We start from the raw sequence: 20,181 nt of genomic DNA, 5'->3' as shown, positions 1-20,181 counted from the left end.
TGTACCCAGGTAATGATTACATAGATACATTGGGTAGATGAGATAACATCTAGATACATAGGCAGGCCAATCTTAGGCCCCAACTTTTCAATGTTGATTCGAGGCCACAATCAAAAGTCATCTTGCAGCATCTTCCTCCTATTTGAAGTCTTCACCTCTGTGAGCTCACAGTGCTAAAAATAACCATGTGTAAAGGGGTTATCCAGGATAAATTGACAATTCCGGGCTAAGTCCCCTATGTTCCCCTTCCAATTTTCTACTACATCTTTTTTTGCCCATATTGTATAGTTTTTCAGTAGTATATGTAGGTCATGTGACCTACATATAATACATTTTTAATCCTTCCACTGATGTAACAGGTCAATGGTATAATTCAGATCCTGACCCGTTACGTTCTGTGTGCCAACTCCCTAGGCACATGCAATAGTGCTTGGGAATCTGGCACACAATACTTACCTATCTTCTCTTGCTTCTGGTCCAGAGCTGAGCTGTGATGTCACTTCTGGAGGTGACGTTGGGCCTGGCTCCAGGCAGCGTGGGAGGCCTGTAGCGCTCCAGGATGCACGGAGAAGAGGAGGAGACAGGAAGACAGGTATGTATGTTGTGGTGGGGTGGGGTGGGCTGAGTTAGCTGGGAAGGGATAGTAGTGGGTGGGCTAGCTAGGGATACAGAGAGGAGTTTTAAGGGAGTGAGAGAGGGAGGGGGAGGAAGCAAAGGAAGCACAAGAAGCTTCACCATGTAAACAAATTCAGAAGATGCCAGGAGCTCCCAGAGAAACACAGAAATCACTCAAAACAATGTTAAAGGTATTTGGGTGTACTTATTAACCCATTACTAGCACTAACAGACCTATTTGGAAAAAAAAAAAAAAAAAAAAAAAAAACCTTTAAGGCTAGTCAGCAGACTTCTGACAGAGACCCTCAATATATTACCAGTTCAAAGGAAGGACTAGGCTGAAAAAATAAATGCGACACGGTTTGAGGAATTTGCTAATTAGAGTGCGGTAATATTGCTACACGCAGAATTCATTTTACTTGTGAATCCTATGCACCCCAATCCAGCACTAGTAGACTCCCTTTTAGAGCTATATTTTTTCAAAGTAATAGGTTCTCATGAAATAACCAATCCAAACAAATACTTTTGCAATGAAAATAAAAGATACAAACCCTTTAGGAACATTTGCAAAGTGTTGAAAATTTTTTATTGTCACATGTGACTCATTTACAATAAATCTCACCACTTTCCACTGAGGAATGGGGGTGTGTGGGGATCCCTTGACTTTTCCATGACCACAGATATAGTGGAAAAGAAGGGTCTGGTATACTGAATTTCAGCATTCCTGAAAACTTAATCCTCAGAAGAGATAAGCCACAGCCAGTGGTAGAGTTGTCATGATACCAAATATAATATTACCATAGTATTGCAGTAGTTTTTGTAATTGCATCTGCAGTTTTACTTTTTCAAGCAATTCAATTGGAAGGTGCTTATAGGGCACATTTTAATGTTTTTGAACATGCTGAAGGGGTTAATGTGAAATGCATGATAGGGTTACTTACTAAAATTGATAACATCTGGTGCCTCATATGAATAGTAAGTGACCCCATCAAGTTCCTCCCAGACATATCTTATTCATATTCCATTCTTCAGCATTTGTGAAGCCATCGTATGCAGCATTAAAGGCTGTTTCTGACATTTTTCCCATATGTGGCTTTAACTTTGTCATAAAACCTCTTTTGTTTCATTATCTGTCTGTGATAGTAATGGACAATCATTATGTATGTTAACACTTACTCATTCATTACAATGTCTTTATTGGGAGAAGCAAGCAATGACGAATATTATTTTGTACTAGAGACGCCTAATAGGAATAGCAGGCAAATTTAGTGTATTGAAAAAATGCCTTGTATTGATGGATGTAACTCAAGTAACCCCAAGCAGAGCTAATGGGCATGTCTTTGTCTTGTGGCTAACCACATAGTTTACAAATGTCTCAGTAGTATGCATACCATATAAAAGTGAATATGCTGTGCCAGGAGAATATTGGAATTGTTTTACTGTCCCATTGGGACCACGTTTCTGTGCATTGTATTTCACTTTTGCCTAGCTTTATGAGAATGACCTGCAAGTAACTCTTGTGAACTATTTACAAGTCAAAGGACAAGGAAGGCAGACAAAAGTAGTACTGTGTGCTTATTATAATGCTAATATGATAATATGTACTGTAAAAACTAACAAATATCAGTGTAACACCAAGCCTATACAACTGAATAGAGTCCAATGGAACATGCTATTATGTTTTTTTTTTTTTATTTCTGTAGTCTGACTACAAAAACTTATTATCCCTCAGCTATCACCAACTGTCCTTTGTGGATATGAAAGCTGTCGCTCATATTCATCAATACAATTGGCTGCAGTACAAAAGTGTATTGGTATCCCTGCACTATTCATTTATGTAGAGTTTATGGAAATGATTTGATGAGTTATTATCATAACATAGTCTTCAAGTGACACAAGGCTAGAGATTGTTCACAAAGCAAATTCACCGAGAATCAATTTACATTTACGCTTAGCTACCGAATATACTCGAGTATAAGCCAAATTTTTAAGCACAGTTTTTGTGCTGAAAAAGCCCTCCTCGGCTTATACTCGAGTCAAGCAAATAAAAAAAAGGGGGGGGGGTCTATGACCAGCTGCAATAGTAATGTATAGAATCTCCGATAGTGGGGGAAAAAAAGGAAGCTTTAAAAAATATAATAAAAAAATAAAATAAATAAAAGTTATAAATCCCTCCTTTCCCTAGAATACATATAAAGTAGGTATCCTGTGTCTGAAAGTGCCCGGTCTACTGAATATAGGATCTGCAGTGCTCCTCTTCCGTCAGGAAGGGGTTAATAGGAGCACTGCAGATACCCTATATTCACCCAGGCTGAATTCCACATGGGAGGAAAAAAACCCAGTCCTCAAGCTCGGGGAAGGGGCAGACAGACAACCAAAACACCCCCTCCTTTTTCCAGCACCCAGCAACTACTGCACCCAAAAACCATTTTAATTTTTGAAATTTTCCAGTAGCTGCTACATTTCCCCCCTAGGCTTATACTCGAGTCAATAAGTTTTCCCAGTTTTTTGTGGTAAAATTAGAGGGGTCGGCTTATACTCGGGTCGGCTTATATTCGAGTATATACGGTACTTACAAAATTAGAAATTGTAGTATCCAGATAATAAGTCCATTCTATGTGCTGTAGTACAGAGAATATTACAAAATCAGATACTGGAAAGTATTCCTAAGCAACTTGAGCACTTTTATAAAAATTCTGTTCTGTATGTTTTCCTAAGCAACCCACATGTAGACATTACATTCCCAGCAATCTTGACTCTTAAAATTCCCACTGTTTTTTTGTTTAAGTCAAACCATCTGGCGTTGTGCATGTGACTTCTGTATTACTAATCGTCATCCTGTTTGTTTTCCCTCTTTTTTTCGGATATTTCAGTGCTGTTTTCTTCATGAGTACAGATCAGCCACAACCGGGTTATCAGCAGGCTGTCTCTCTAGAGACTGTTTAATCTGTTTCGTTATATGTTTATTTAAGGCTATTAAGAAAGAATGGTGTGACTACAGTGAAAAAAGGTTGTTTCTTTTAAATGAAAAAAAAAAAAGAATATTTTTTCTAAGTAAAAGCAAGTGCAATATGGATCTATTTTGTCAGCTAAAAACAATTAGCATTAGTACAGGGTATATAAAGATTTAATTTTCTTACAAATGCACTTCTTCATGGTGGGTAGTGTCCAGGGGTACTGGGATCAGCCCCATTGATGCCCCTGAAGGACTCACTGACTTATTACTAGATGAAGATATCAGTAAAACGTATTAATTTCTACTCTATTGATATCTTAATATTCATCCTGGCAGTTGGGTGAATATCTCTCTGCAAGAAGTGTCAGTATTCTTGTGTGGTACTGAGACGCGGACACACTGTGCTCACTGGCCTACCATTTCTTTTAGCAGACAAAGACTCTAGCTTACCTTTGCTTCACACTGTGTGATTCCTGTCTCTGTATTTTGTTGTGTTCTTGTGTTGCTGATACAGCCGGGATGTCCCAAAGGTTATAGGATTAATGAGTACACCTGTGAGTCCTGCTCAGCCAACCACAAGCAATATCTGCCTGTATAAACCTGCCCAATCCTCTGCACTAAACCAGGATTACTCCTAAATGTAGTGACCTGGTGGTCCCCTGCAGTGAAGACCCTATCCCTGTATCCATGGGACCACTTAGACAATTACATCAGGAATAGTCCAAAGTCAAACTGGTTGGGTGGCATAATGGGTCATGATCCACTATTCATTACAGGTGCCAATACTTACAGTGTCGGACTGGGGTGTCTAGGGCCCACCAGTGGAATTATTTCTAGGGGCCCACCATCAGGACCCTGCAGACCAGCGATACTGAGACAGGGTGGCTAAAGGTAATAACATGTCCGGAGCCATGCTGCTCACCCGCCATACACTGTGCACCACTTCACTACCTAAACCTACTGCTACACCCTGTATGGCAAATGAACAGCGTGGCTCCTAGAAATGTTACCATTACCTGTAGCCACACTGTCCTGGAATAGCTGATCTGCAGAGGTCCTGGCTGTTGTATCACTGCAGATGTAATATTGATGGCCTATCCTAAGGACAGACGATCAATATTCGAAAGGTGGATAAATCCTTTAACGATTTGTCCAGGAATTGGAAAAACCCATCTGCCGGGAGGGAGGAGCAAAATTCAAAAAAAAAAAAAGCACATTCATCTGTCCTTGGCGCTACGTTGTCTGCTGCCAGTGTCCACTCAGTCTCGTGCTGGCGCCTCCTTGCTGGGAGTCCTGCACCTCATGTGACTGCTAAGACCAATTAGGTACAGGATTTTCAGAAATTAGGCACTACCATGAGACTGAAGAGACACAGGCGGGGAACAATGGGGTGCTGGGACAGGTGAGAAGGCTTTTTTTTTTTTAATTTTTACACCCACCTGGCGGCCGCCACAGTGATCGCTCCAGTTTGTGGACAACCTCTTTAAGCTAAAGCCTCACACTGCAGAAACACAGCATTTTTGGCTACGGCAGAAAAAAAAATTATGTGTTTTACAAAACAAGCAAAGTGAATGAAATTGAACCAAATTTACCTCATCCACACATTGCAGGAAAAAAAGACGTGGAAGATGCTGCAAACTCTAAAATGCGTGTTCTTCTAAAACCATGGCCGGTTACTTTCAGCTGCACAATCAGGAGAAAGTGCCAGGAAAATGCATCAAAAGCTCAATGAAAAAAACATTGTGGAAATAATACATTGAGATTCGCCGCTATTTTTTTCAGCAGTGTTTTTTAGCTGCGTTTCGCTGTTGGGCCTCATCCTTATTATCTCAATACATTGTGTACTACACTATAAGGCTAAGGCCCCATGTAGCAAGCCGTAGCAAAAAAGCGCTGCAGGAAAACCCCCGGCCGCAAAACATCAGTTTTTCCTGCAGCGCTTTTTGCAGAAACTCCACAGAGGTTTCCTCTGAGAACTTTCTGCTTCCATTATACCTATAGGGACACTGCAAGTTATTCTGTAGGTATAAGTGACATGCTGCAATTTCCAAAACCGCAACAGTTTTGGAAATTGTAGCATTTCCGCTTTGTGTATTTTTCTGCAATCTGTGGATGGGATTGCACACACTATATACCTACACACACATAGATATACATTCATATACCATATATAAGCCATATATACACTTATATGAATGTATGAATACTATATATACATATACACATTATAATAGCATACTGTATACAATCACAAATACCTGTATGCAAACATACAGTCCTCACACAGTATACAAGACACATATTGTAACCCTTAAGTACTATCATGGTGTCTATCCTAGTGATATGTGTATGGTAGTGGTGTATGATAGACACCATGATAGGACTTAAGGGTTAAACAAATGTACACATATACATATTAAACATTAAATTTTACCAAAAAAAGAAAGATATATACTCACATTTGTGAAGCAGCAGCAGCAGACTCCTCTGTCCCCACACGATCCGATGCAAGAGATGACTCACTGCTGGGAGGGGGAGGGGAAGGAAGTCCGGGCTGCAGAGAGATCGCTTCTAAAGATTGCAGAGAGAGCTGCTGCCCCTGGTGTGCTCCCGAGTCCCGATGTATACTTTCCCTATGTTAATAGGGAAAGTATAGCACTGGCAGGAGGCCCCTCTGTGCAAGTGTCGGGGCCCTGGGAAACTGCCGGCAGCCGGCCATCTTTAATCATTACAGTGCTGCTGGCAGCCTGGGGCCCCGAACTGATAGTCAAGGCTTGGGGCCCACCGAGGGATTCACCGGTTCCCCGGGGGGCCAGTCCGACCCTGAATACTTACTAATATAGCTGTGCCAAACTTTAGAAAAAAATTAAAAAACTAGATGCCAAAAGGAAAATGTTTCACTCTTAAGATGTGACATATTGATTACTGGTGTGCACTGGGTGTAATAAAGAAGGAGTATAATGGGGAGAATTCATCACTGAGCGCTGAAGGCACTTTCTTTAGCCATACGTTCGCAACAAGTCAGAATCTGCGAATGTGGTCAGTGTAGGATTGGATGATTGAGGAGGGATGAGAAGGGCTTGCTTTGGCCTGACTGATTTTCTGGTATGAGTTAAAGTGGAGAGCTAAGCCACTTCCTACCTAGATTCTCATTCTAGCATCGGAACGTCCAACAGAGTTATGAGAGTGCCGAAGCCTCCTGTCCCTGTGCCAGTCAAGTTGTTTATTAAGACTGGCATACGATATGCCAAACTTAATAAATTAGTCCCAATGTCTGCCAGAGACGGGCAATATTTATCAAACTGCTTTCACCACTAGGAAAGACTTGGCTCTCTTGTGATTGTTTATCCCAGGGTTCAGAATTAACAAACTGAGTTAGCCAAATCAATAAATCTGCCATTACTACTTGTAAAAGTTCATTTGAAAAGCAGTTAATAATTTCTCTAACCTGATACTTGGAGAAAGAATAAAAATAATTGAATAAATATGGTAAATAAAAGCTAGAAAGGATCTGATTTCTTAGAAGCTACAGAAAGCTACAGATACATGAACGTGCATGAAAAATGCTGAAACTTGTATTGCCTATAACTTGATATATACATTATGGCATAAAACATATTTTTCTATATTACACCATACATTATCTTCTAGGATTTGTCCTGTTTGTTTAAACATAAGTTGATCTGACAATAGGTCTGTAGGACTTACTGTAGATTAGACGTTGGACGGTGTTCAGATAGAGTACAGACCATTTCTGGCCATGAACAGCTCCATAGAAAGATATTGGGAAACAGGAAGTGAGACTTCATGCGAGATAAATTAACACACCCTGTATAAAGCCCATAAATCCAAGTGCAAAGCTGTGCAGTCATTTTTTATTTCCGGTGTAAAATAAGTGAGGATTGTATCACCGTGAAGGAGTTTATGGAAGCCAAGAATAAATAGAACTCCAGGTTAATACTTAAGGAACAGGATATTGAATACAATTGCTTTATGAAGTGTTGCATCCATTATTATTATTTACACGGGAGTCTTTACGGTAAGTTGGCATGAAGAATTTTGCCGCGGATTCTGCCCCCAAATCCTCAGCAGATTTCATCCAGATTGTGCCTTCCATTGTTTTTAATTGGAGACAGAGATCACAGCAGGATGCTGAAAAAATAAGTGCTATGTAGGGGAGGTAGCTCAGTAGCAGCAATGGCGTGGACTCAAACAGTCAAAGACAGGCACACGAAGTATGCAGCAAACAGGTTTATGTAGAAAAAAAAACAGGAAAATAAATAAACCTTCTCTTCAGTCACAAAATGAGCAAAATAAAATACAGTTTTAACTTCAGACAAAAACAAAGCAAAATCCTGCTTGTCTGAGCGACTAACTAAACAGAATTGTTAACCTAAGGGCCCGTTCACACGGGCACAGAGGGGGTGGTTTATGGTGTGGAATCCACGTTATAATCCGCCCCTTCACAATAGTGGTCTACCGCTAGCGAGCTGCCCTTTCTTCAGACGGATTCCGCGGCTCGTTGGGTTACAGGACAAACCCAGACGATTAAGACTTTGAGGCGGATTCTGAATGTAAAAAAAACTCTGCATGAAGTTACCCAAAGGTATATTTACATGAGATGCTTTTATCACAAATTTGTTGTGATGTTAAAAGTAAATAATTTTTTTAAACTACAGAAGTCAAGACAGAACTGACAAAAAAGTATATGTATACAACCTAATAAAGCTTTGAGTATGAAGTATCTCCTATGAAAAAGTTTTATACTACATTCACATCTGCACTCGGAAATCCTTTCATATGATCTGTCAGAGGACCAGAAAAATTAACCACAAAAATGGCCTCACAAAGTGACTAGAGGCTGTTATCTTTACAAAAGGAGGATCTACTAAATATTAATGTCACTTTTCTGTTGAGGTGCCCATACTTTTGCACCGCTCAAATTTTGGTTTAATGCATATTGCACATTTTCTGTTAGTACAATAAACCTCATTTCAATCCTGAAATATTACTGTGTCCATCAGTTATTAGATATATCAAACTGAAATGGCTGTTGCAAACACCAAAATATTTAGAACTAAAAATGATTAAGATTAATAGGGGTGCCCAAACTTTTTCATAGGACTGTATCTTTGTTCTTCACAAAGGCTCTAGAACAACCTATATGCAAAGCGTTTGCTTCATGCCCGTTGGATTGTCACTGTTTATTATTTTCTGCTTAAGTTGTTCCAAAGGTTATGTAACTGCAGGAAATTGTTTGTGGCTGTGTTTGTTATTTCGCAAATACTGTAGATTACAGCACGCTTGTTGTTTCACCAACATATTGGCTAAATCTTCAATTCTTTACAATGTGTTTGTAACCACTGCAAACACACATATACAGTATTGTGTATACTTCATACGAATTCAACTTTTCATATTAGACATGCATGTATATGTGGGAGTCATGAGAAGTAACTGTTAGCCAAATGAGCTTGAATATTGATCCATACTAGTTTTAGTTATTTTCCATCATGTTTCATTTGCTTCTGTGGTGTGACAGGCCATTCATTAGTTAAGGGGGTAAAAAGTAAGGGAACATGACATATTTCAGAGAAGGATCATAGTGGACCAAGGGGTATCAGAATTTCTCTCATATTCATGATGCATAAAAATGGATGCCATGCACACCAATATTTTAAAAAGATTAACATCATTTACCATTGTTAACCATATCATCATCAGGGCTGTGTTCAGACATTGAGTATTTGTTCCTGGATTACAGATGCAGAATCTGCACTAAAATTCCTCAACAAAGTTCTTTACAACGTTAGGGTGCATTCACACTGAGTAAACGCTAGCTTATTTTGTAGAGTAAAATTACACTTGTAAATTTTGCTATCCCATTGACTTCAATGATATTTTTTTACAAGTGTAAAAATACGCCTGTAAAAAATACGCCTGTAAAAAATACGCCTGTAAAAATACGCCTGTAAAATGTCATTGAAGTCAATGGGATAGCAAAATTTACAAGTGTAATTTTACTCTACAAAATAAGCTAGCGTTTACTCAGTGTGAATGCACCCTTAGTAGATTAGGTGTAACGTCATTCACTGACAGAGTCCTGGTGTTTATTTGTGCAGCATGGCCTTCCTATTGTGGATATGATGTGACTTTTCACCATGGATATCTGCTTATTTTGCATCATAACTAATAATCATATCCTCATTGTGTGGAATTGATTGTGCAATTTCATGCAGATTTATTTTAGGAAGAAATACTCAATGTGTAAACTAACTCTTAGGGTGCATTCACACTGAGTAAACGCTAGCTTATTTTGTAGAGTAAAATTACACTTGTAAATTTTGCTATCCCATTGACTTCAATTACATTTTACAGGCGTATTTTTACAGGCGTATTTTTTACAGGCGTATTTTTACACTTGTAAAAAAATATCATTAAAGTCAATGGGATAGCAAAATTTACAAGTGTAATTTTACTCTACAAAATAAGCTAGCGTTTACTCAGTGTGAATGCACCCTAAGGCTAAGGCCCCATGTTGTGGAAAAGCTGTTGCAGATTTTTCTTCACTTTTTCAGCCAAAGCAACAAGTGGATTTAACAGAAGGGGGAAGTATAAGAGCTTACTTTATATTCCCTATTCCTGTTGAAGGCTGGGGCTGCACGTTGTGTAAACACAGATTTTTTTGTTGCAGATTTTGTTGCATTTTTTTGAGCCAAAGCCAGGAATAGATTGAGCAGAAGTATAAGGGTCCATTCAAGGGTCAAAATGGTGAGGAATTTGGTGTGGAATTTTCAGTGCTTAAGTTCCACACCAAATTCCTCACCATTTTCCTCCGTGTGAATGGACCCTTAGAGTTTTGTATATATTTCTGATTCCATTTGTAGCCACTCTTGGCTTTGGCTCAAAAAACCTCAATAAAATCTGCAACAAAAAAAGCTGCATTTCCGCAACATGAGGCCTTAGCCAAACTCTAAAACAATGCATCAAAATCTGCAACAAAAAAGCAGCTTTTCCGCAATGTAAGGTTTGTAATGGTAAAACCAATTATATCATCACCATAGAAGGGGGTAGAGCTTTTGGGGTGCTTCTCTGAGCTCTTATTTGGTTTTCCAAGCCATGATGCATTTCAATTAGTAATACAGTTATAAAAAGAAAATCACCTTAGCCTTGTCCAAATGATTACTTGTGGATCCAGAAAGCAATGACATGACAGCTAAACATTGTTCACCATCAAATGGACATTACAATACAATACTTGAGGATGCAAATTATTTTCTCAGATTGAAGCATAGTACAGAACTGGTTTAGAGCAGTCTGCTGCAGTCATCCCATATTCCTTTTGGGTATATATTTTATTTCAGGAATGGGGGGAAACTCCTTTCCTTTTATGTGCAATGCATTGTTGTTGAAGGTAGAGTTCACGTATTGTTCTGTGAGCAGCATTTATTTGTTCATAGAAATAAAATGTGTTGGACTTTGTATAATTTATAGAAATCTGTAAAATGACTTGACAATAAGGCAGTCGTTTCTGTTTTTCGAGCACAAGTCATGATTAATAGCTGGGAACAGCGAAGGCAGATGGAATGTTTCTTAGGGTGGCAATTTGTCAAGGAATGTTCCTACATTTAAACAAAGTTGGAACAAGTATGTTTGGGTTATTTGATGTATGTTTACAGGCTGCATAAATTGTTATCCTTCATCCCCACCTCTTTCATGCCTTTATTTTTCCTGCTAAACACTCTTCTTGATAGTTTAACAGTACACAGGTGCTAAAGAGAAGAGGAGTATAGTGGGGTGTAATGGAAAATGTGATACCTGTCATAATGGAAAAATTCATGGACTCAATCTGGATAGCATATCCTCATTTTCCCAGTAATCGCCAATGTTCATTACCGTATTTTCCGGACTATAAGGCGCACATAAAAACCTACGATTTCCTCAGAAATCGTAAGTGCGGCTTATAGTCCGGTGCGCCTTATATATGGATGGAAGCGGCGGCAAAGTCTGCGTGCCGCTTCCATACATACATAAAAGGCACCGTAAGGGTGCATTCACACTACGGAACGCCGGCGTGTATCACAGCCGTACACGCCGGCGTTACAGCAGGGCTGCCGGACACTTCCCATTCATTTCTATGGGAGCCGGCATGCGAGCGCTCCCCATAGAAATGAATGGACAGACACTTCCCATTCGTTTCTATGGGAGCCGGCATGCGAGCGCTCCCCATAGAAATGAATGGAAAAAAGCAGTCCATTCATTTCTATGGGGAGCGCTCGCATGCCGGCTCCCATAGAAATGAATGGGAAGTGTCCGGCAGCCCTGCTGTCACGCCGGCCTGAAACAGAACGTGAAACTTACCGATCGGTGCAGGGCGGGCGGGCGGGCATTCAGGCCTCCTCTTCCTCCGATGTCCTGACCACTTCCTCCGGCGCTCGCGAACTAATGGACTGGGCGCATGCGCAATATCATAATGCTTCTACTACTGCGCATGCGCCCAGGCCATTATCAGCGAGCGGTGGAGGAGGAGGACGGAACATCGGAGGAAGAGGAGGCCTGAATGCCCGCCCACCCTGCACCGCTCGGTAAGTTTCACATTCTGTCTCAGGATTTTATTTTAAAAAGGGGGGTGGTGGGGGGGGCTGGGGTAGTTTAATCTAACTTTTACGGTTGGGCTCTATCAACATGATTTTGCTGATAGAGCCCCTCCTCGCCTGCCGAGCGCTTCCAATAGAAGCGACTGGCACGCGGGGGGTTAAGCGGCCGCTGGCAAAGTCTGCCTGCCGCCGCTTTCAATAACATATAATGCGCACCGGACTGCGGCTTATAGTCCGGTGCGCCTTATATATGAACCGAGACGGACTATAAGGCGCTCATGGGCAATGCGGCTTATAGTCCAGTGCGCCTTATAGTCCGTAAAATACGGTACTTGTATCTCCAGTAATGACAGTCGTACTTTCCCTCCTTTTCCTACTGGTCATAGCAGAGCATCCACTTTTTTCCTGTAGTGATTGTGGTGCTTTCATCACCTATTAAAAGTTATTAAACAGCATGGCCTTTCACCCAGTGACCTCAGTGTGTCAAAATGAATATATTTTTTTGTTGGCCTTGCCATGTCTACCCATTTTTGTCAATCAAAAGTGCCATAAAATGTATATTTGCTTTGCTAGTTCCAAATAAATATAATCTACAAGTTTGTGTGTTTGGATGTTTGGATGTTTGTGAGTTTGGATGTTTGTTCCTCAATCACGCTAAAACGCCTGGACGGATTTGCGTGCAATTTTCCACAAACATAGTTTTCCCTTGGGATTGAAACATAGGCTACTTTTGCCACTAAACAACATGGCTTCCTAGCAGGAGACTCACAAAAACAGGACTCCTAGCCCCAGCTATAGACTCACACACACTGCCTGGCATTTCCTGCCTCAACCTGCCTGCACACTCCTTACTGTTGCCTCAGGAGTAGCCCTCACTCTACTCACTCACATTTACATATAGCTTTCCACTGTATAACAGATCACATTGTCTGTATTACTACATACACAATATAACAGATCACATTGTCTGTATTACTACATGCACAATATAACAGATCACATTGTCTGTATTACTACATACACAATATAACACATCACATTGTCTGTATTACTACATACACAATATAACACATCACATTGTCTGTATTACTACATACACAATATAACACATCACATTGTCTGTATTACTACATACACAATATAACACATCACATTTGCTATCCCACCAAACTTTTTAAAGCACTTTTACAGTTTCACACGTCTGTGTCCGCCCAATTCTCAAATCACCGCAGACGAAGTCGCGGGTAAAAGCTAGTATTAGATAAGTCTAGATCATCTCCTCCTTGATTCATTACTCAATTACACAATTACTCTAACTGAAGGTAAATACAACTAAGGCTGGGTTCACACCAGCACTTGAATTCAGTTCTAGGATTCCGTCCACGAATCTGTTTGAAAAAATGTGGAGAGAAAGGTCCCTCAAACTGAACTTTTCTCTCCCCATTTTTCGGGTGGAAATCTGGCAGTCCCCAATGGGACCTGTAGAACGGAGACCGGACGCAAGTGTGAACCTAGAGTAAGTTCTTTTGTCTATGATATTGATGTATCATTGCTAAATCTCAGCAGCTTTGTTTCTCTGTAGCCATAGCATAGAGGAAATAAGACATTGCACTGTTCCTCATTATGGCTAGAGCTACAAGGCAATTCTAACCACAAATCCCATCGAGTGACCAAAGATGGCGACGTTGCTCTGCAAGTCCTTAAAAATGTTAGTGACTCATTATGACTGTGAGGGTACTGCGACTTATAGATGCAAAAAGGTCAAACATTGCTCAGTCTCTTGAGGTTGCGGCAATCTCGGGGTCACAATGCGACATACACTAACATTATTGAAAGAGTCAGAGGGTGACACCGCAATCTTTGGTAGCACAGCAGATTTACAGTCAAACTCTCAAGTGACCCTTCCCTAAATCATTGGTGCATCTCTTGCAAGAATGTGAAGGTCCTACAGAAAGAGAATTTCATAGTAGGTATTCTCAACTCTGGTTAATGGTCTTGATTCTTGAATTGTGGTCACCTCCACTTTGAAACATGTGGGTGTTCAACAACTTCATGTTAACTTTTACTAAATTACTCATTAATATTTGTATACGGGAAGTGGAATGTTGGCGTTGTTCCTTACAAGACACAGACATACTTCCAACATTATTACTGGTAGTGTTTATGAAATCTTTATAACTGTTGACTCATAAGAATTATTTCCGATTACATATACTGAATCCCACAGTTCCAAAAGTCTTAATAAACCTAAAATAGAAGTAGGCTTACACACACAGTAACTACTGTGCCACAAAAAATGTCCAGAGCTGACAATACTTGAGACAGTTCTGGGAAATGTTGTAGCTAGACAGTCTTTATTTTTGAAATTCTTAAAGCTATGTTCACATTTTCACTTTAGGGATTAGTTCTCTCGACCTGTCTGGATGGGAATAAAGGACCCAGATCATTCCCATCCTTTCCTCCATTAACATAAATGACCTGACAGAGAACGTTTGCTCCAGTGTCTCTCTGTCAGGATAAAAGTGACTTCTGTCATAAAAATGGACATTAATTGAGAATGCTTATAGTAGAAACAAGTGATTATTTTCCAGATGTCAGTTTCCCACAGATATCAGTTTATGTAACAACAACAAAAATAAACAAACTAAAAAGTTAAGGGGGTTTTCCTACTAGCAAAGCATCTATTCGCAGACGTGTCTGATCACTGGGTATCCCCAAGGGATCATAAGAATGTTGGTCCACAATCTCTTTGTGAATGAAACAATGACGTGCATAGGTGATCAACTGTTCTTAGGACTAACAGAGATGGCCAAGCACCATGTTCCTTTTATTAATCTTATATATGTGTCTCGAGCAGTGGCCATACATGCACACTACTGCTCTATTCATATAGGAGACTTGAGGAACCATGTTCTTGCCTTTGCTGGTGGTCTCATCAGTCAGACACTTATTCTATATCTTATCAAATATTGTTAGCAGTTAATACAGTGTATGATCATTGTTACATAAGTTTCTATCATGTTTTATGAATGGGATACATTTCTTTCATAGAATATATGAATAAGAGGCTGTAAATAGCTAATGTTTTTGCTGACTGACCCCTGTATGATGTTTGAGGTTAATGTTAGACTAATGTCAGGTTTATGTTATTAGCATTATTGATACATACAGCAGTAATATGATAGTAAATACTTTGTTTGTCTTACTGTTTTCTTGCAGCGCAGAGTGAAAGATGTCATTTCACCTATAGTTTTTGAAACATCCTATAGTCTTGGAGAACATGTGATAGGGAAAGAGGAAAAGGACTTGCCTGCTCTAAAGCCTATTCTTCGTTGGAAAAAGGGACAGAAGATCGCACAGAGAAATCAGGTAATACTGCCATTAATCTGTGAGTCACAGAATATGATCGAAGGATGACATTATATATATATGATTTAGTTTTGTAGTTTTTCCTTTGTGGGACTATGACAGCTGTTGAATACATGTTTCTTTAAAAAAGTACTGTTATATTATATTGCAATTCCTATCAAAATGTTCTAAAACTCCTCTTCTTGCCTGATCTATTTATAATTTTTGCACGTTTAAAGGGATTCTATCATTAGAATCCTGTTTTTAGCTAAACCCATGTCGGCATAGCCTTAAGAAAGGCTATTCTTCCCCTTTCTTTAGAAGTCTTCTCCGCACCGCAATTCGGTATATGTTCCCAGTTTGTTCATTACGGTAATGAGTTTTCTCACAGCACTGGGGGTGGTACCCAGCGCTCAAACAGCACTGGCAGCGTCCCCTGTGCTGTAAGAAAACTCTCCAGCGCCGCCGCCTTCTTGTTTTCAGCCTCTGCCTTTTCTCTCCCGCGGAGAACAGGAAGAAGCCAGCGCTGGAGAGTTTTTTCACAGCACAGGGGACGCAGCCAGTGCTGTTTGAGTCCTGGGTACCAGGTTTCTAATGATAGAATCCATTTAATGAATGTTTCCACCATTACCTATATAACACTCTGGTCCTCACATTCAGTTCATAAGGTTTTTCCTTACGCTTGACATATTCTAGCCATTTTTCCCAAAACAATGATTAAAATTCTTTTCCCCTGGATTACCCTCCTTGGAATTACATGCATATGTCTCTGCTACATCTCCAAACATATGGTATTTGCTACTGTAGGTGTTTTGCTTAACCAAGACGACAACCTTCTACATGACTATCCAAACTGCACAGGTCATAGGAAGACAACTTCTACATGCTTTCTTGTAGTTTGAGTTACAGTAACCAACAATAATTATTTTCATTGTAAATGAAGCTACTTAATTAATTTAGAAGGTGTCAATTCTACCAAACTACTCCGGCTACTATTTTTTTTTTTTATAAACAAGTATTGCACAAAAGTGTATTATACTTAAAGTGTATTAAATGCATTTTTATTGCCAGTGTGTACAGTTGCCAGATGAGTGGGCACTTGGAATGGCTATATCTCCAGTTTTGTACCATCTAGCTTTATAGGCAGCATGAAATGCATAAAAAAAAATACAACTGTGCTTTTTAAATAGTTCTAGCTCCATTTATTGTTGTAGCTAGAAAGCAATCTTAGTAGCATAAAAAATGGAAAATCTCAACTTTTCTTGATAGCATAGTGGAATTTTCTTTATTTTACTGTATTTTTCTTTATTTTACTGTATATTAATGTGGGAATTTAATTGAAAAGTTTCTTGTAGAAAGTATATTATATGAATGTATGATATGTGGGCATGAATTCCCTTTCGAGATTTCACCTGGCTATGTGAAAAAGGTCATAGATGTCAGCGGATGGTTAAGAAATGAATAATGTATATTGCTAAGGTATGCTCTTGTTTGTAAGAATTTGTAAAATTCTACTTGAAGTAAAACATATCTCTTGGTAAGATAAGGTCAATTAAACATATTGCTGCCTTTTTCCATATGGAAACATCTAATCCTGTTATGACAATTATCAGTATCTCCAATTGGACTTTTATTTTACACCCAGGTGAATCTGAGAGATCGATCTTGAACATGTTTCTATGTTTGTAGAGTAATTTTAGGAGGGAAATTTTGAGATATCTTAAACCCCAAAAGGACAACATACAGAGCATCTATCAGGTTAATTTAAGGCAGAAATCCTTTTTCTATATCTATCCAAAGTTTAGTTTAATTCAAAGACCACCAAAATTTTAGTTGGTCTAGGATCGTAGCTTGGGTTGGGTAACCCCATCCTCCTTCTCCCCTATGGCAAGTCATTACCTGGAATGTGATTATTGGGCATTACCTGCCCATATGAAATAGAATGTTTGGGTGTGAAATTGATGTATAATGTTTTTAGGCATGAGTATCGGTATAGTTCTTATGGTATAATATTTTGGGAAGGATAATAATTTTGTTTAGTACTTATTTACCAAACCACAATGTGTCATATTTACCCAAGGAATATACGTCTGTCTGAATCTGATTAAACAAGGGTTTAAAGTTGCAGTTAATGATATTCTTAAGAGGATATGTAAGATTCATTTTTGAGTATGGGATCTGCTGTTTTTATCAAGTGAATGGGTATGAGTAATTTATGATATATTGAAGATCATGGGTAAAATTCATACCTAAAATTAGAGGCTTAGTCTAATTTACTTTATAGTATGAGACAGAGCTATATAATTTAAGGTTTGTATATAGAGCTTGTAAAGATGAGAGTGGGTTTTACTAAGCTATTATTATATAATTTGCAAATAATCCTATGGTATGATAGTAATCTTTAATTTGGATTCCATGGATGAAAGGATTACATTTTATATATTCCACTAGAGGTTCTAAAATTGGAATGAAAAACAATGGGGAAAGGGGGCATCCCCATCTCGTTCCAATACTAATGGAGAAGGAGGTAGATAAAATACTACAGTGTTGGCCAAAAGTATTGGCACCCCTGCAATTCTGTGAGATAATACTCATTTTCTTCCAGAAAATGATTGCAAGCACAAACTCTTTGGTATTAATATCTTCATTTATTTTGCTTGCAATGAAAAAACACAAAATACAATGAAAAAAAAAAGTCAAATCATTGATCATTTTACACAAACCTCCAAAAATGGGACGGACAAAAGTATTGGCCCCCTCAGCCTAATACTTGGTAGCACAACCTTTAGACAAAATAACTGCAAACCACCGCTTCCGGTAACCATCAATGAGTTTCTTACAATGCTCTGCTGGAATTTTAGACCATTCTTCTTTGGCAAACTGCTCCAGGTCCCTGAGATGTGGAGGGGGCCTTCTCCAAACTGCCATTTTGAGATCTTCCCACAGGTGTTCTATGGGATTCAGGTCTGGACTCATTTCTGGACACTTTACAAGTCTCCAATTCTATCTCTCAAACCATTTTCTAGTGCTTTTTGAAGTGTGTTTTGGGTCATTGTCCTGCTGGAAGACCCATGACCTCTGACAGAGACCCAGCTTTCTCACACTGAGCCCTACATTATGCTGCAAAATTTGTTGGTAGTCTTCAGACTTCATAATGCCATGCACACGGTCAAGCAGTCCAGTGCCAGAGGCAGCAAAGCAACCGCAAAAGATCAAGGAACCTCTGCCATGTTTGACTGTAGGGACCATGTTCTTTTCTTTGAAGGCCTCTTTTTTTCCCCTGTAAATTCTATGTTGATGCCTTTTCCCAAAAAGCTCTACTTTTGTCTCATCTGACCGGAGAACATTCTTCTAAATCGTTTTTGTCTTTCTCAGGTAAGTTTTGGCAAACTCCAGCCTGGCTTTTTTATGTCTCTGGGTAAGAAGTGGGGTCTTCCTGGGTATCCTACCATACAGTCCCTTTTCATTCAGATGCCGACGGATAGTACGGATTGACACTGTTGTACCCTCGGACTGCAGGGCAGCTTGAACTAGTTTGGATGTTAGTCGAGGTTCTTTATCCACCATCCGCACAATCTTGCGTTGAAATCTCTCGTCAATTTTTCTTTTCCGTCCACATCTAGGAAGGTTAGCCACAGTGCCATGGGCTTTAAACTTCTTGAAGACACTGCGCACGGTAGACACAGGAACATTCAGGTCTTTGGAGATGGACTTGTAGCCTTGAGATTGCTCATGCTTCCTCACAATTTTGCTTCTCAAGTCCTCAGACAGTTCTTTGGTCTTCTTTCTTTTCTCCATGCTCAATGTGGTACACACAAGGACACAGGACAGAGGTTGAGTCAACTTTAATCCATTTCAACTGGCTGCAAGTGTGATTTAGTTATTGCCACCACCTTTTAGGTGCCTCAGGTAAGTAACAGGTGCTGTTAATTACACAAATTAGAGAAGCATCACATGATTTTCCAAACAGTGCCAATACTTTTGTCCACCCTTTTTATATTTGCTGTGGAATTATATCCAATTTGGCTTTTTGACAATTCTTTTTGTGGTTTTCCATTGAAGACAAATTAAATGAAGATAATAATACCAAAGAGTTTGTGCTTGCAATCATTTTCTGGAAGAAAGTGAGTATTATCTGACAGAATTGCAGGGGTGTCAATACTTTTGGCCAACACTGTATTAGTTAGAATTTTTGCTGTAAGATTTGACTATAAGGCCTTTATAGCCTGAATGATTTGGTCACTGAATCCAAATTCTTCTAGAGTCTTGAATTCATAACCCCAATAATACTATCAAACACCTTCTCTCAATCCAAATATAGGAGCAGAAAAGGTGCCTGTTTCTTTTCAATTCATGAGATCAAATCTTTAATTCTATGAGTGCCATCTAATGCTTGCCTGTTCTTGGTTAAACCCACTTGATCTGGTTTTATCAGGTCTGATAGTTTGTCCTCTAGCCTGTGTGCAATTATTTTGGCATATATTTTTGCATCTCTCTTCCAAAAACAGATAGACCTTTAATTAGGGATTTGGGTGGTATTTTTTCTTAATTTAGATATTGTAACAGCTTCTAAATATAGCCTGTAGAAATTAACCAGATTCAGTAGCTAAATTGTAAGTGACACACTGATAGGGGGTCAAATAGTCTTTAAAAAAAACTTTATTC

The 20,181-nt window shown here is 39.3% G+C and overlaps 1 protein-coding gene across 1 annotated transcript in view; it reads left to right on the top strand.

Moving 5' to 3' along the window:
- The window catches only part of ITGA9 (integrin subunit alpha 9), a 306,868-nt gene that overhangs the window by 117,344 nt on the left and 169,343 nt on the right, over positions 1-20,181 (top strand). The window contains exon 16 of the mRNA XM_075271089.1: positions 15,388-15,537. Within this exon, the coding sequence (XP_075127190.1) occupies positions 15,388-15,537 (150 nt within the window). The remainder of the gene's footprint in view (positions 1-15,387; positions 15,538-20,181) is intronic.

This window comes from Leptodactylus fuscus, chromosome 4 (genome assembly GCF_031893055.1).
Source record: "Leptodactylus fuscus isolate aLepFus1 chromosome 4, aLepFus1.hap2, whole genome shotgun sequence".
Taxonomy (NCBI): Eukaryota; Metazoa; Chordata; class Amphibia; order Anura; family Leptodactylidae; genus Leptodactylus; species Leptodactylus fuscus.
Note: the sequence above shows the minus strand (reverse complement) of the source record. Positions and strands in the feature narration are given on the sequence as shown.